Source organism: Pleurodeles waltl, chromosome 12 (genome assembly GCF_031143425.1).
Source record: "Pleurodeles waltl isolate 20211129_DDA chromosome 12, aPleWal1.hap1.20221129, whole genome shotgun sequence".
NCBI lineage: Eukaryota > Metazoa > Chordata > Amphibia > Caudata > Salamandridae > Pleurodeles > Pleurodeles waltl.
In genome coordinates, this window is record NC_090451.1 from 672,827,949 (window position 1) to 672,846,176 (window position 18,228).

Here is an 18,228-nt window from a genome sequence, read left to right on the forward strand (position 1 = left end):
CAGTGCTGCAGGATTTCTTGGTTTGACCATTTAGGCACCCACCGCCGGGCGTGGTACTGCTTTGGGACTCTATTCATGAGGTGAGGAATCCACAGGTAGTTGTATCCATCAGAAGAACGAGTTACTTACCTTCGGTAACGACTTTTCTGGTGGATACATTAGCTACCTGTGGATTCCTCACGGTCCCACCCGCCTCCCCGTTGCCTTTATGGTCTTGCCAAGTAATCCTTGAGTGCGCTCCTCTTGATCTTTGAGGGTGCAATAGATGTATATATATAATATATTTATATATATATATATATAGGTATATGTGTATATATCTTTATGTATATACTTGGTGTGTGTATATATTTTTAAAAGAAAGAGTTTTATATATATATATATATATATATATATATATATGTACATAAAAAAGATTTACAGTTATTCATACAATGTGGTGTATTTTTACAATATAATGGATGTTGCTTTGTTCTTTCATTGCATTGCCTGGTTGTTCTCATGCACGTAAAAAATGATTGGTACTGACGTCCGCACGTCGTCGAGGACCTCTTATTGCCTGTATGACGTCAGACGGCGTCGCGTGCGAGACAGTGACGTCCTCGTCGACGTGCAGAGACTAGTAAGAAGATTTCCGTAGAATGCTGGCGCCATGGGAGTATTCATGAGGTGAGGAATCCACAGGTAGCTAATGTATCCACCAGAAAAGTCGTTACCGAAGGTAAGTAACTCGTTCATTTAGTTCATATTCATACAGTCCGAATGCAATGGCCTTGTCTTCTCGGTCTGTGCTTGTTATAAGACAACCTGTTTAGACAAAACAAAGTAGCTGGTCTGCACCTGTCAATGCAATAAGGACGGTTTTATTATATAAACAGCATCCATGCTAGGTTCATCAAGAGGAGCATTTCATGCTTAAGGAAACACAACTATGACTGAGATGCAGCCCTGCTAACCCTCACTTTCATCCTGCGAAGGAAGAAAACCTGTACACTTAGCCCATCTCTGACACCTAAGAGGAAGGTATAGGGGTTAGACTATCCCAGTTGATCTGATAATGGGTATGCCAGCTATGCTCTCGTTAGTATAGTATTAGTAATAGATAGGAGTTAGGCAACATTAGTAATTATTAACATGGTTGAATTGTTTGTATGTTCATCAGTCTAATAATGCAGATTACAGACAGTGAACATAATCACAGCTCATGTTTTTGTTGCAGAGATACAAACATTTCAATAAATGTTATGAAAATGCATTTTTGTATCTTTCTTGTCTTCACTTATGCATGCAAGAGTAACAAAGTGAAAGATCAGTTTCTACAAATTCTTTGGTACACTGGTAAGGTTAGGGGGTAGATGTAGTACTGTGAGCACAGCAAAACAAAACAACATTTATGAATGATGTATGTAAACTGAGTCTATATTATGAAGTTCTTGTTGGCATATACACTGACCCACTAGACTTGTAGGAACCGTAGAACACTGCCAAGAACCCCAGGATCATCCTAGAAACCATCCTCTCCATGAGCAGACAGATCAGCACTGTCACCTCAGCATGCATACACATCCTGCAAATGTAATGCAAAATTTCAAGTGGATCCCACTTAACACTAGACAAACAGTCACCCGGGTTTTTATCACAATTAGACTGGACTAGAGAAATGCCTGTTACTTTGGAATACCAGCCCCCGTTCTACGCCAACTCCAAACCACACAAAACAATGTGGCCAGACTCATCCTAAATATCCCACGACAACCACATCCCTCCCAACCTCAGCAATCTCCACTGGCTCCAAGTACAGGAATGATGTAAGTTCAAGCTACTCGCTCACGCCTGCAAAGCACTCCACAACACCGGCCCAGCCTACCTCAACCACAGTCTCAACTTCTATGAAGCCACCAGACACCTTTGATCTGCGTCCTACTCAAGAGCACACCTCCCTTGCATCAAGATAACCAGAAGCAGAGGATGCTCCTTCGCATACCTTGCAGCCAAGACCTGGAACCACCTCCTGCAACAAATCAGAACATTCCCCCTTCCTTGTGGACTTCCAAAGGAACCGCGTGACATGGCTCTTCCAGGCAAAAAGGCATGATCTCCTCCTCCACCCTCAAGCCTGCCCTACTCAGTGCCTGTATACCCCAAGGGGTGATTACCTGCACTCTACAAATCCTCACAACTTAACAGATCCAAGCAGGAATCCATAGGAAAGTAAAGGTTTCCTTTTGACCCAGAGTTCTGAGGAGTTGTCAATGTAAAGCACAGCTCGACTAACAAAATAAAAACAAAACATCCCAACTGAGGCAAGGGAGAAGGTTGTTGACTCTCCCAATATTAAGCACCACCTTGGCCTGGTCTTTCTGGCTTCCTTCTTACCTGTTCCTTCTCTGAGCTCCACAGTTGTATAGCCTTCGATCCAGCGGTAGCAAGGGAAGCGGTAGGACTCTCCACTTGGAGTTTCAACGGTCACCTCATTGCAGTACCAGCTATCCTCAGGAAAGATTGAGAAGGGCTCCTTATGGAGGCGAACTAGCAGCATTCGGCCCAGGTCCTGTTCAGCCTTAACATTGTAGTGGTCCACCTGGGAAGAACAAAAATAAATTATGTGGTTAAAATGAAAAAATAACATGCATACACGCCAGTGGCAAAATATAAAGTCCTAACCCAGCATGAAAAACCAACAGCACGAATCACAATGTATAAAGGTATATTTAGGTTGTAGTATGTTTTGTGTACTACTATAGTGCGATATTGATTTTCATTTTAAAAACGCATTAATATATCTCGGTACTTCTGAAACTGTCTCAAAAATCAAGGAGTCCATCTTTCAAGAATTGGACCCGTGGGCAGCAAGTTGCTGGTGGATTCCTTCCAAAATTAATTGCTTTCCATCACATCTCTACACTGCCAAATTAGAGCTTCCATTGCAGTGCAAGGATTGCAAAGTGTTGACTCATTGCCCATGTGCACTGATCCTCATTATGAAAGGGAGGAAGGTAGCTGAAGTCTGGAGCGATGTTTCAAATGCACATGTATCACAGTCACACCGGCAGTGTGGTATTAATGAAACATGCTTGCATTTGGATCCCTCAACAAGTTGTCTATGTCCTGTCTGGACCCTTCTTTCTTGCATTGTGGTTTGCCTTGCCCCAGTTAGTCGTCCATCTTGTATTCAATTAGGTTTCGTTTCTCTGACGACATATGTATTCCCCTAGTTCTTTGTCCTTTTTCGTTGTTTTTTCCCCTAATTCACTGGATTTTCAGGAGAACAAATCAAAACTAAACATTTCAGTCAACTGAAAGGCAGAAAAAAGCAGGTGGTATTAGTGTTCATCCATCAAATTGTCCCAATTCATATTTGTAATCTCTACTAAACCAGGTGCGTTATAGGTCTCTTAAATAATTCATAACTGGTGTGTCCATCATACCTCCTACTTAGTACTTTTTTATGGTAGTTTGCCGTGGATCCCAAAATTTCTTAGACCTTTGTTAACAGTTATTGGTGTCATGTTACCCAATGGTTTTGCATCATGTTTCTTATCCCAGTCAGGCCTAACCTAAGCATAATTTGACAACACCTTCCTAATTTTGGCGTCAAGCAAAGTGCTCAAAGTAAGTTTTTTAAAAAGTGCATTGGCTGACAGTTTTTCATAGGGGTTCGCTACCGTGGCTGCTGAATGCAAAGGCGGCTTAGTCTTGATTTCACCTCTCGACACTTCCGGTTTCCTTATCTCATTCTTGCAGGTTTTTTTCATCTTTCTCCCTATGTCACTGTATAACCATCTTTCTCTACCCTCTTTTTTCTCACTTTTCTGTCTTTTTTCCCCACTTGCTCGGAGTCATATTTCAACGATATAAAAATTAATTCTGGAAGCCAAAAGTGGGTGATGGTGTCTACTACCGGCAAGCATCGATCCAAATTAAGTAGTGCCACCACCTCAGCACCACATTGTGATCCACGTTGTATGCAGGAATTATCCTTCATCCACTGAACAACTTTTGCTACCTAACCTACACGTTTTTAGTCTCATGTGGAACGTTCTTTTTCTCTTTAAATACATTTCTGTATTAGCATTTATCATTATTAACCTGGTGGGCCGTGCCTCATGGATTACATCATCAACTCAGCATGGCTAATTACCACTCCTTTGCCTATTTAGGCTGCTATACTTTCCGGCCGCTGGTTGTCTTTTCCAGTCCGACAGTCAGGAACAATATAGTCATTAAATAAAAAAAGGAAAGTCTGTTGCCCCAGTCACAAAAAGGACTAGTCCCTCTGTGGCTCTGAATATCCATGAAAACAACGTCAATGAGTTTCTCCTGCCCAGTAGCCATCCTCTCTTCAATTCAAGAATCCTTCTAGGACCCACTGTCTCCGATTTAGATCTTCAAGGGCAATCATCTGGTGGGATTGGTGTGTTGCGGCTATCTGTGTTTAGGAATCTAGGCAGTGTTTTAATGGACCGCAGAGCACCTCACATCTGGCTTCAAAGAGTTTCATCATCTATTCCTTGTGCATGGGTGTATTTGGGGAGCACTGTAGGAGGCTGGCCTGGCTTGTAGTGGGTACCAGAGGTACTTACACCTTGTGCCAGGTCCAGTTATCCCTTATTAGTGTAGAAGAGGTGTTTCTAGCAGCTTAGGCTGATAGAAGGTAGCAATGGCAAAGCTTAGGCTGGACTAGGAGACATGTAAAGCTCCTACTATACCACTGGTGTCATATGCACAATATCATAAGAAAACACAATACACAGAAGTACTAAAAATAAAGTTACTTTATTTTTAAAACAACATGCCAAAAGTATCTCAGTGAGTGCCCTCAGTATGAGGATAAGTTATATACACAAGATATATGTAGACAAACCAAAATTATGCAGGTAATAGCAAAAGGAAGTAGTGCAAGCAATGTAAAGTTACAGTAGATTGCAATAGAAGCACATAGGTATAGGGGCAACACAAACCATATACTCCAAAAGTGGAATGCGAACCACGAATGGACCCCAAACCTATGTGAGCTTGTAGAGGGTTAGAAAAATAGCCCATCCCAAGACCCTGAAAGGTAGGTGTAAAGTGCACCTACTACCCCCAGAGAGCACAGAAGTCGTGATTGGGGGATTCTGCAGGAAGAACAAACACCAGCAATGCAACAGTGGATTTCCGGACCTGAGTACCTGTAAGACAAGAGGACCAATAGTCGTGACAGTGTCGAGAGTGGGCAAGAGCTCAGGAAATACCAGCTGAGGGTGCAAGGAAGCTGCCACCTGTTGGAAGAAGCTTAGAGTTCTGCAAGAAAGAAGAGGACTAGGAACTTCCCCTTTGGAGGATGGATGTCCCACGCCGCGATGAAGCTTGCAGAGGTGTTCCCACGCAGAAAGACCGCAAGCAAGCCTTGCTAGCTGCAAGGGTCGCGGTTAGGGTTTTTGGGTGCTGCTGTGGCCCAAGATGTCGCCACTTGGAGGAGACAGAGGGGGCACCCAGCAACGTAGGGAGCCCTCACAGAAGCAGGCAGCACCCGCAGAAGTACCTGAACAGGCACTTAGAAGAAAAGTGAACCGGTGTCCACCCGAAGTCACAAAAGGGAGTCCCACGATGCTGGAGGACAACTCAGAAGGTTGTGCACTGCAGGAAGGAGTGTCGGGGACCCATGCTTGGCTGTGCACGAAGGAAACTCTGGAAGAGTGCACAGGAGCCGGAGCAGCTGCAAATCACGCGGTACCCAGCAGTGCAGTCTAGCGTGGGGGAGGCAAGGACTTACCTCCACCAAACTTGGACTGAAAAGTCACTGGACTGTGGGAGTCACTTGGACAGAGTTGCTGAGTTCCAGGGACCACGCTCGTCGTGCTAAGAGGGGACCCTGAGGACCAGTGATGCAGTCTTTTGGTGCCTGCGGTTGCAAGGGGGAGATTCCGTCGACCCACAGGAGATTTCTTCAGAGCTCCTGGTGCAGAGAGGAGGCAGGCTACCCCCAGGGCATGCACCACCTGGAAACAGTCGAGAAAGCCAGCAGGATGAAGCGATACAAGGTTGCTAGTAGTTGTCTTGCTACTTTGTTGCGGTTTTGCAGGTGTCCTGAGCAGTCAATCCTTTGGCAGAAGGTGAAGAGGGAGATGCAGAGGAACACTGGTGAGCTCTTGCATTCGTTATCTGGTGAGATCCCCAAAGCAGAGACCCTAAATAGCTAGAAAAGGAGGTTTGGTTACCTAGGAAGGAGGATTGGCTACCAAGAGAGGTAAGAGCCTATCAGAAGGAGCCTCTGACGTCACCTTCTGGCACTGGCCACTCAGCAGTCCAGTGTGCCACAAAAACCTCTGTTTCCAAGATGGCAGAGGTCTGGGACACACTGGAAGAGCTCTGGGCACCTCCCCTGGGAGGTGCAGGTCAGGGGAGTGGTCACTCCCCTTTCCTTTGTCCAGTTTCGCACCAGAGCAGGGCTGGGGGATCCCTGAACCGGTGTAGACTGGCTTATGCAGAGATGGGCACAATCTGTGCCCATCAAAGCATTTCCAGAGGCTGGGGGAGGCTACTCCTCCCAGCCTTCACACCTATTTTACACCCTCTCTCAGAGGAAGTCCTTTGTTCTGCCTTCCTGGGCCAGGGCTGCCTGGACCCTAGGAGGGCAGAAACCTGTCTGAGGGGTTGGCAGCAGCAGCAGCCGAGACCCCGGAAAGGCAGTTTGGCAGTACCCGGGTTCTGTGCTAGAGACCCGGGGGATCATGGAAATGTCTCCCCAATGCCAGAATGGCATTGGGGTGACAATTCCATGATCTTAGACATGTTACATGGCCATGTTCGGAGTTACCATTGTGACGCTGTACATAGGTAGTGACCTATGTACAGTGCATGCGTGTAATGGTGTCCCTGCACTCTCAAAGTCCAGGGAATTTGCCCTGAACGATGTGGGGGCACCTTGGCTAGTGCCAGGGTGCCCACACACTAAGTAACTTTGCACCCAACCGTCACCAGGCGAAGGTTAGACATATAGGTGACTTACAAGTTACTTAAGTGCAGTGGTAAATGGCTGTGAAATGACGTTATTTTACTCAGGCTGCACTGGCAGGCCTGTGCCAGAATTGTCAGAGCTCCCTATGGGTGGCAAAAGAAATGCTGCATCCTATAGGGATCTCCTGGAACCCCAATACCCTGGGAACCTCAGTACCATATACTAGGGAATTATATGGGTGTACCAGTATGCCAATGTAAATTGGTGAAATTGGTCACATTTGGAAAGCAGAGAGAGCATAACCACTGAGGTTCTGGTTAGCAGAGCCTCAGTGAAACAGTTAGGCATCACACAGGGAACACGTACAAAGCACATACTTATGAGCACTGGGGCCCTGCCTGGCAGGGTCCCAGTGACACAGACTAAAACCACATATATACAGTGAAATATGGGGTTAACATGCGAGGCAAGATGGTACTTTCCTACAAGCACCAATGTCAGTACATTTCTCTCGTAGGGGATTTCCATGTATAGTCATAAGCATTGAATAGTTCCGCGCGCCTGCGGGGACCCCGGAGCACTGATGTGAAGTATATTCTTAAGTGCAAACACCAGCTGTTTAAAGAAAAGGTCTGTCAAAAAACACTTAAGAATAACATTGTGCAGCCTATGTGAACAGCTACACAGGCCAAATTGTTGAAAAGAAAATCAATAGTAGTGTAAATTCATGTTCAAACACCTATTTATTCTAGAAATGTAATAACAAATACATTCTCATACTTTATTTACACCTCTGATGAGAATAAAACAATGCAGGGCAGTGTATCCCATAGGCTGCCATTATACAGAATGTAAATAGAGCTGTGCCTTTAAGAAAAGTAAAGTCTTCCTGTTTCCCATCATGCACAGCAAAAGGCAGTTGCCTCAGTTCTTTTTTCCGGCTCCTGCTGACAGGACCCTGAAGCATTGAGCTCTACCTCACAAAAGCTTTTGTGACAGAAATTCATTGAAATATCTTCTGAATTTCATTTTCACTCGACGTTTTTACCTTTGAGTGATCATTTTCTACTGATTTCTGTTAAATTCTGACAGAATTTTGAGGTTTTTCTAGTTAGAAATGCCTTCACTTTTTGATAAATGTCCTTCTTGTGGAAGAAAGAAGGCTAAAACAGATTCACATAGGGTCTGTATAATTTGTCTTCCATCCAGCCACAAACCGGAGTCGTGTGACATCTGTAAAACCTTCTCTAGAAGAACCCTTCGTGACAGAGAGAAGATCCGACTCCAGGCGAAAGAGGACAGGAGAAAAAGTGGCCATTCCACTACAGAGCGAGGAGAAGGTCAGACTTCTACCAGGGCTCAACCTGTTTCCTCCATGACTCCTTCCAGACCTGGTGAAAAACGACATAGATCTCCGACGACGTCGAGAGCGTCGACGTCGAAGCAGGGAACGGTGCCAACATGTTCGCCGTCGAGGAGTGCTTCGCCGGCGAGAAAACGACATCGTTCGCCGTCGACAGCTATTTTGCCGTCGAGGCGGCGAAGACACCCGACGTCGAGAGGATCTGGGTCGCCGTCGACACGGCGAACACAGTCCACGCCAAGGAGATCTGAGTCTGGCTCGCCGTCGACACGGCGAGGGAGATCGCCGTCGAGAGAGAGTGTTCGCCGTCGGAGGCGTTCACCGTCACTGCACAGACGTCGAGGTTTGTCGTCGAGAGGTTCTCAGCGGCGAGACGAGTCGACGTCTAGAGGCACTCGGCGTCACCGCAGTTCGACGTCGAGGAGTGCTTCGACGTCGAGAAGACCATCTAAGAGGCCTAGAAGGGTTTATACAACCTCAGAATCCTCGGCCTCGCTTATCCTACTTCCAGCATCACCACAGCTCTCACAAAGGCAGTCGCCTTTACCACAGACGCCGGTAACACCTACGGCTCCTCTTCCGGCGCCTCCTCCAGAACCTGTTCCGAGGACTCCAACGCGATCTGCAGGGCGTTCTGGTTATTCCTCGAGACGTACATCTACCTCAAGGCACCGTCGTCAATCACATCATGGACATTCTTCATCGTCCACACGAGACTACTCTCCAACCTTATCAGCAAAGAAAGCAGAAAGATCGATGCTGCAGGAAGAAAAGTATGCTCGACGGCATCTATCACCATAAAAGCAGCCAGTGCTACTGCTTTATTAGGGAGATATGATCGATCCCTCTGGGACTCTATACTACAGTTCTCAGAGCATCTCCCTAGGGACAAAAGGGAAGATTTCCTAGAGGTCGTGAGCGAGGGAGCAATGGTTTCTAACCAGATCATAAGTGCGGCGGCAGATGCTTCAACTCTATCCGCACATAACTATGCTCATGGTATAGCGCTCAGGAGACATGCATGGCTGCGGCTTACATCGCTTAAACCCGAAGCACAGCAGAGGATACAGAACCTGCCTTTCTCAGGCTCCACTTTATTCGGCTCTCATGCCGATGATGAGATGGCCAGAATGAAGTCGGAGCTGGATACCTTAAAAGCGGTAGGCATAGAGCGACCTAAAGAACAGCGAAAGGGATTCCGCCCATATCAAAGAAGACTGTTCACCCACAGGTATCAGGCTCCACATTGGTCGTCTTCACGCCCTCAGCAACAGCAGCAGCAGCAGCATCAGAGGGGCTTCTCCAGAAAGTCGACAAGGGGTCGTTCAACACCTCAGACCCAGACACCTCGACAAACTCCCACGTCTAGGCCCTGAATCTTTGCTTCCCCCTCCTCCGTTACCCACTCCGGTAGGGGGAAGTATCTCAAATCATCTAGACGAGTGGCTACGCATCACAACAGACGCCTGGGTATTGAATATTGTGAGACATGGTTACGCTCTCAGATTCACCAGTTCTCCACCATCTGTTCCACCCAAAACAGCCAACCACCATCTCGAAGCTCTGCAGTTAGAGGTCAATATCCTATTGCAAAAAAGAGCCATAGAACCCGTTCCCATCAGCCAACATGGGAAGGGGATTTATTTGAGATATTTCCTTGTACAGAAAAAAGACAAACAAGAGTTTCGTCCCATCTTAGATCTGAGGACAGCAAACAAATGGATTCGCAAAGAAAAATTCAGGATGTTAGCCTTACACCAAATTTACTCACATTTACGTCAGGGCGACTGGCTATGTGCGATAGATCTTTGCGACGCTTACTTCCATATCCCAGTAGCCAAGAAACATCGAAAATTCCTAAGGTTCACTGTCGGAAAACGCCATTACCAATTTGCAGTTCTACCGTTCGGCCTAAAATCAGCGCCAAGGACTTTTTCCAAATGCATGGCGGTAGTAGCCGCCCACTTGAGGAAACAGCGAATATTCGTCTATCCCTATCTAGACGATTGGCTCATAAAGGCCTCCAGCTATCTCGAGGCACAGCAGCATTTCGAATGGACTCTACAACTGCTACAAAAACTTGGTCTTCAAGTCAATCTTCTGAAATCAACAGCAACACCTGTTCAGAGGTTGCATTACTTAGGGGCCATTGTAGATACCAAGCTAGGAAAGGTGTTTCCTTCGGAGGAACGACGGTTATCGATTCTCCAAAAGTGCAAACAACTGCAGGAAAGACCTCAAGCCACTGCAAGAATAATAGCTTCTCTACTGGGCTCGATGGCGTCTTGTATCCATCTGGTTCCCAATGCTCGTCTCCATATGAGACCATTGCAGGAAAATCTAGAGGATCAGTGGTGTCAACTGAGGGACGATTGGGAGAACAAAGTCCTGCTGTCTCCTCACACCCTACAATCCCTCAAGTGGTGGTGTTTGCCCAGCAATCTCTTGGTGGGGATTCCGTTCCAACAACGACCTCCATCTCAAACCATCGTAACAGATGCGTCACTGCTCGGATGGGGGGCGCACATGGAACATCTTCGAGTCCAAGGCGAGTGGTCACAGAAAGAGAGTCTCTATCACATCAACCTGCTGGAACTTCGCGCAGTCCACCTTGCGCTCAAAGCCTTCCTTCCCTCTCTGAGAACGGAAACTCTCCTTCTTCAGACAGACAACGTGGCCACTATGTACTACGTGAACAAACAAGGAGGCACCAGGTCCAGAATTTTATCCAGAGAGGCCCAGACAATCTGGCATTGGCTTCTAGCCAGGAACCTGTCGCTAGTGGCAACTCACCTGCCCGGCATCCAGAATGTTCAAGCGGATGCCCTCAGTCGGGTAATAAGCGAGAACCACGAATGGGTACTACACGACGACGTCGTTCATTCCATTTTCGCACTCTGGGGTACCCCTTCTACAGACCTATTCGCAACCCCAGAAAACAAAAAATGCCAAAACTTCGCCTCCAGATATTACCATCCAGGGACACTGGGGAATGCCCTATGGATAAGCTGGTCAGGGGCATTTCTTTACGCCTTTCCACCGCTTCCCCTGATTCCGGCAGTTCTCCAGAAGCTGTCCAATGCTCAGACCAAAATGATCCTAATTGCTCCGGAGTGGCCACGCCAGTGGTGGTTCCCAGACCTTCTTCACCGGTCACTCAAACCACACATCAGGCTACCATATCGCCCGGACCTTCTCACGAAGTTCAGAGGGCAGATATCTCATCCCAACCCCTCATCGTTGAGTTTGGCAGCATGGCTCCTGAGCTAGTGCAATATGGACATTTGAACTTACCTCAGGACTGTATGGAAATTCTGAGGGAAGCAAAACGCCCTTCCACACGATCAGCCTATGCAAGCAAGTGGAAGAGATTCTGCATTTGGTGTTTACACAACAACATTGACCCGGTTTCTTGTGGAGAACAATCTATCTTACCATACTTGTTAAGTTTGGCAAAATCGGGCTTACAACTGTCGTCAATAAAAGTTCACTTGGCGGCGATAACAGCATACAGAAAGAGTCCTTCACAAACTTCTTTTTTTCGGATTCCGATTATTAAGGATTTCCTAGAAGGTTTAAAAAAGGTTTTTCCTCCCATTAGAAAGCCTTCTCCTCCATGGGAACTGAACGTTGTCTTATCACGTCTGATGCTGCCGCCATTCGAGCCGATACACAAGGCATCGCTGCAGCATCTCACATGGAAAGCTGCTTTTCTGGTGGCAATCACTTCAGCGCGTAGGGTCAGCGAAATCCAGGCCCTTTGCGCTCAGGAACCCTACACGGTTTTTCATTCTGCAAAAGTGGTAATGAGAACTCATCCAAAATTTCTACCTAAGGTAGTCTCCGACTTCCATGTGAACCAAACAATTTCATTACCGACTTTCTTTCAGAATCCAGCTACTCCTGCTGAGAGAACTCTGCACTCTCTGGATGTAAAGAGAGTATTGAAATTTTACTTGGACAGGACAAAAAGCTTACGAAAATCACAACAGCTTTTTATTAACTATGGCCCAATCAGAACAGGTTTGGGCACATCTAAACAATCTTTATCCAGGTGGATTGTTTCATGTATAATGTTATGTTATCAGTTAGCAAACAAATCCCTTGGTGGTAGACCAAAAGCCCACTCGACCAGAGGGAAAGCAGCTACTGTAGCCTTGATGAGAAATGTCCCTTTGGCAGAAATATGCAAGGCTGCCACTTGGAGGTCGGTCCATACCTTTACTAAGCATTACTGCCTTGATACAGACGCTAGGGCAGATGCTCAGGTTGGACAGGCTTTGCTCAAGAATTTGTTTGCATGATTCATGTTTTTCTCAGTATTCTTATATCGACTCCACCGCGGCTATGGGGATGGGCTTGCTACTCTATTCAATGCTTATGACTATACATGGAAATCCCCTACGAGAGAAGGAATGGTTTCTTACCTGTAACTCCAGTTCTCTCGTAGGGGTATTTCCATGATAGTCATAAGCAACCCTCCCTCCTCCCCGGTGGAGTTGACATAGAACATGAATATTATGGAGGTGGGTACTCCAACAAATGTTTTGTTGTTTCTTCATGTCAGGTAATAGCCTCCAAAAAAGAACTGAGGCAACTGCCTTTTGCTGTGCATGATGGGAAACAGGAAGACTTTACTTTTCTTAAAGGCACAGCTCTATTTACATTCTGTATAATGGCAGCCTATGGGCTACACTGCCCTGCATTGTTTTATTCTCATCAGAGGTGTAAATAAAGTATGAGAATGTATTTGTTATTACATTTCTAGAATAAATAGGTGTTTGAACATGAATTTACACTACTATTGATTTTCTTTTCAACAATTTGGCCTGTGTAGCTGTTCACATAGGCTGCACAATGTTATTCTTAAGTGTTTTTTGACAGACCTTTTCTTTAAACGGCTGGTGTTTGCACTTAAGAATATACTTCACATCAGTGCTCCGGGGTCCCCGCAGGCGCGCAGAACTATTCAATGCTTATGACTATCATGGAAATACCCCTACGAGAGAACTGGAGTTACAGGTAAGAAACCATTCCTTAGCCACCATAAAGGGAGTTGAGATCCACCTTCTCCAATGGGAGGAGGCTTCATCAGTGTCAGGTGTCACGTAAGAGGACTAATTTAGCCCATTCCACAAAGTAACACGAGCTGATGTCATGGTGTGGGCCATAGAGCTCCCCATTAAGAGTTTAGATGTGTGCTGGGCATAGGATGTGAACATGGTCACATTCTGGTTCTGCGCACCTCTAAGCCCAACAAGCACCAAATGACAGATGCTTAAGTTTAGAGGGATACCTATACAAATTAAGCATCTTAAAAGTAGGAGAACTTCAGCCTGGCTTGTCTCATGGTTTCCGTGAAGGAGGTCCAATCTTCGGCGTAGTTTAGTATTAATCTTGCCAATGGTCTGCAAGAGTAGGGTTTTTTTTTTTTTTTTACGTTTTAAACAACGCACAAAAACCTTAGAGGCTGAAATTTGACTTAGGATAATTAGTCTAGTAATGGATTTTTAATAATGTTAAAAAACAGTAATGTATCTTGCCAAGGATAAACATTTATGAAGTGATTTCTACAAAAAGAGCGTCATCAGCAGTTGGGCCAAACTAGTGTAAAATAGATAATAAGCTTACATAATTTCATCATAACATGCATACAGCTTTCTTTGGGTCTTCGTGCTGGTTTAGGTTGGAGGTCAGGCGAGCAGGCTGCCAAACTCGTGGGGAGGATGCCACCATCATACCTGGGGCATCCTCCCAAAGTGTATTTCAGTGTTCCCGCCGGGCTGACCAGCAGGAACAGTGCTATGATATTGTTCTTGGCTTCCTTAAGGGAGCTGAGGCCAATACTGTAGCTGGCATAAAGCGGAGTTGTAATCAGCCAGGCAGCACAGAGTTCAGCGCTGCCATGGCGGAGTGCAACTCAGTCTGCCGTCAGCAAGTCTGGAACAATGTTCCTGATGGTGATAGTGGTCCCCTGGCAGTCTGTTCAATTGAAGAGCAGCGGTCTGACCATCACTGAAGTGTGGCAGTACTTGGACAGTCACATTCGTAATGAGGCCCCTAGAATGTGGAGTTTAAGGGTCTGATTAGGAGTTTGGTTGACTGTCAAGGTGATTGCCAAACTTGTGAGGAGGACACTGCTGCAGAGCTGGCGGTCTCTCCATCCCCCCTGACCTCATTATGTACTCTACAGAGGGTCCTACTGGATCTCTGGGGTCCCCACACACAGCAGGGGCTGCGGGGACCTTTGTTACGCCACTGCACAAAATCAGAGACCACCAACAGTCCAATTGAGGGAAAAAAAAAAAAAAACGAAAAATCAACTTCCACAAGCACAAGGAGGTAAAACGTATTCTTGACTCATCATAAAAGAATCTTGGTAAGCAGACTGGAACCCAGCTCAGTACTGCTGGCCTTTGGCCTTTAAATCACTACTGCCCATTTGCTCTATTTCTTTCTGAGTCCCACAGGAACATTGCTCTAAATTACCTTCTCATCCCTTAAGTTAAGATAAATGACACTATTATGCAAATATCTCTAAGCAGAACATGAACTGTCTGTATGGTATAGACTATCAATTTCCTTTAGCTCGTAACTTGATAAATGCTGTACATTTTTATCATGCTTGCGTAAGTGAAGATTGAAAATATAGAATGCAGAAAAAGATATTTCATGGAACAGTGTTTCTTAAACAGATCCATGTTAAACTGCAGGATGGCTCTATCAGAATATACACATGTGTTGGACTTTTGCTTATGCAGGGTCATCCCCAGTCTTTTTGCCTCCTGCCTCCTATTTTTTTCTGACCTGTTGCTGTTGGCTTTTCAACTCTGAGCACTTTACCACTGCTAACCAGTGCTAAAGTACATATGCTCTCCGTGTAAATTGTATGTAATTGGTTTATCCATGATTGGCCTATTTGATTTATTAGTAAGTCCCTAGTAAGGTGCACTAGAGGTGCCAGGGCCTGTAAATCAAATGCTACTAGTGGGCCTGCAGCACTGGTTGTGCCACCCACATAAGTAGCTCTGTAATCATGTCTCAGACCTGCCACTGCAGTGTCTGTCTGTGTATTTTTACACTGTAAATCCGACTTGGCAAGTGTACCCAATTGCCAGGCCTAAACCTTCCCTTTTCTTACATGTAAGGCACCCCTAATGTAGGCCCTAGGTAGCCCCAAGGGCAGGGTGCAGTGTATGGATAAGGTAGAACATATAGTAATGTGGTTGATTTGTCCTTACAGTGAAATACTGCCAACTTCGTTTTTCACTGTTGCAAGGCCTGTCTCTCTCATAGGATAACATGGGGGCTACCTTTAAATATGATTAAAGTGTAGATTCCCCTAGAGAGTAGATGGACATGTGGAGTTTAGGGTCCCTGAACTCACAATTTAAAAATACATATTTTAGTAAAGTTGATTTTAAGATTGTGCGTTTGAAAATGCCACTTTTAGAAAGTGAGCATTTTCTTGCTTAAACCATTCTGTGACTCTGCCTTGTTTGTGGATTCCCTGTCTGGGTCAGTTTGACAGTTGGGTTGTTTTTCACCTCGCACTAGACAGTGACACAAAAGGGGGCTGGGGTGTAACCTGCATTTCCTGATTAGCCATCTCTGCTAGGAGGGAGGGGTGGAGTGGTCACTCATCTGAAAGGATTGTGCCTGCCTCGGACAATGCAGGCTCCAACCCCCTGCCGTGTGTCTGATGCCTTGCCTGGGCAAGGCAGGATTTCACAAGTAGGTGTGAGTCCCCTTTGAAGAAAGATGACTTCAAAGACTAAAATGGGTATAAGAAGGGCACCCAAATCTACAGACTTTAGAAACACTTCTGGAACCAAGAGGAACCTCTGCCTGGAGAAGAGCTGATAGCTGAGGAAGAAGTGCTGCCCTGCCTGTGACTGTGCTTTGTGGAGCTTTCCTGCAGTGCTGCTTCTGCCAGAGTAAGAGGGCAAAGACTGGACTTTGTGTGCCTTCCATCTTGTGAAGAAATCTCCAAGGGCTTGAGTTAGAGCTTGCCTCCTGTTGTTTGAAGTCTCAGGGACAGCAAAGACTTCTCTCTGCCAGCACCTGGAGTCTCTGGAGAGACTCCTAACCCGACAAGTGGTGCCCTATCCAGTCCCTGGGCCCTTGAAAGGAAAGCTGGTGGAAATCCAAAGAAATCTACTTCGGACGACTCCGGACCGACGCCGCTGCTGAATCCGGTAACGCCGCCTGCACCTGACGCCGTGACCTTCGCTCGAACGCGACGCTCTTCGCAGGCCCGACGCCGCAGCAGCCCCGCTGAAGTCCACGACTCCGTGGAAGTCGCCGCACCACGTCGTGACCGACGCCGCTCGAAGTGCACGGATTCAACGTTTCGCACAGACGCCGCGATTCCCGACTTCACACATCAGCTTGTTTTCACTCTTCACCAAAGGTACTGTACTTGGGGGTCTACAGGACTCCGTGTCCAGCGCCGCTGGTGTCAGCTTGTTGGGAACGACTCCGTCACGACGCCGTGTTAACATCTCATCGAAGCATTTTTGTTTCTATGCGCTATTTTTGAGTTTAATCTTTAAAAATTAATAACTTGACTTGTGTATGTCGGATTTTTGTCGTTTTGGTCTTGTTTTGTTTAGATAAATATTTCCTATTTTTCTAAACCGGTGTTGTGTCATTTTGTAGTATTTTTCATTAAGTTACTGTGTGTGTTGGTACAAATACTTTACACCTAGCGCTCTGAAGTTAAGCCTACTGCTCTGCCAAGCTACCAAGGGGGTAAGCAGGGGTTAGCTGAGGGTGATTCTCTTTTACCCTGACTAGAGTGAGTGTCCTTGCTTGAACAGGGGGTAACCTGACTGTCAACCAAAGACCCCATTTCTAACAACATGCCTAACATTTAACTGGTGGTGTCTCTGCCTTTCACTTGTAACTGAATAAGGAGGTTTTGCAACAATAATAGGACTGGCTTTTTAGGAATGATGTATGGTAATGTGAGGCATGACAAGTAAATAGTATTGGAATGATTATGTAATTGTGTGCAAGCAAAGAATAATATTGTGGTAGGTTAAAAGGGCAGGTGACAGTTGCACGGCCAAGTCTGACCTAAACATCCATGTAGATTAATGACTGCTCTCCTCCAAATCAGTGCTACTGCCAGGGAAAGTGATCTAGTTATCGAAAACTAGATAGCATTACAATGTCATGAGTGTGTCCCCGAAATTTCAAGATCATGCAGATGGATAAATAAAACAAAAAGGATCACAGCTGTGTGGAAGGACAAGCACTTTTTTGTGGAAGCACAAAACTGCTGCCCAATCAAAACATACTCCTGGCTCCCAACAGGTTGGGGGAATCAAACACCTCTCAAATGATTCTCACATAAGTGTCTGGCAAGAGTAACACTGCCAAGCCAGACCAAATAAAAATAGAACATTTCAAGAGCTGGGCTAGTACTGACTGATGTGATGGATGTGCCTATACTAACTGCCAGATAGAGATTGGGAGACGAGTATTCCATCACAAATAGGATGGCTATGCCGCCTGTCTTGTTACAACTGTATAATACATGGGATTCCGCAATTCCTGAATAAATACACATTTCTAATTTCTTTATAATCGGTGACCAGTGGTCTGAGTTTTAAAAGAAAAGACGTCAGAACTAGACTGTAATAAGTTACTGCAATTGAGTTCCGATGTCACAATGCTTGCGACCAGAGCCAGTAGCCGAGATTAAAGGCATGTCAGTCATGGAGCAGTTGTTCAAAGCAACGAAAATGAAACATTGCTGCTCTTCTACTATTTTTCTAGCTGTCAGTGACTAGCAGAAAGAAACTTGGTATTTTTTTTGCTTTCCTTAGATAACTATATAAGAGTTAGAACGTGTACACACATGCAGAAAAACTGAGTTGCTGCAGCTTTTAAAAATAAAAAAAAACAGAACTAAAAA

General features: G+C 45.7%; 1 protein-coding gene across 1 annotated transcript in view; it reads right to left on the bottom strand.

Annotated features, from left to right (window-relative positions):
- The window catches only part of LOC138268701 (hydroperoxide isomerase ALOXE3-like), a 110,946-nt gene that overhangs the window by 69,543 nt on the left and 23,175 nt on the right, over positions 1-18,228 (bottom strand). The window contains exon 2 of the mRNA XM_069218619.1: positions 2,377-2,581. Within this exon, the coding sequence (XP_069074720.1) occupies positions 2,377-2,581 (205 nt within the window). The remainder of the gene's footprint in view (positions 1-2,376; positions 2,582-18,228) is intronic.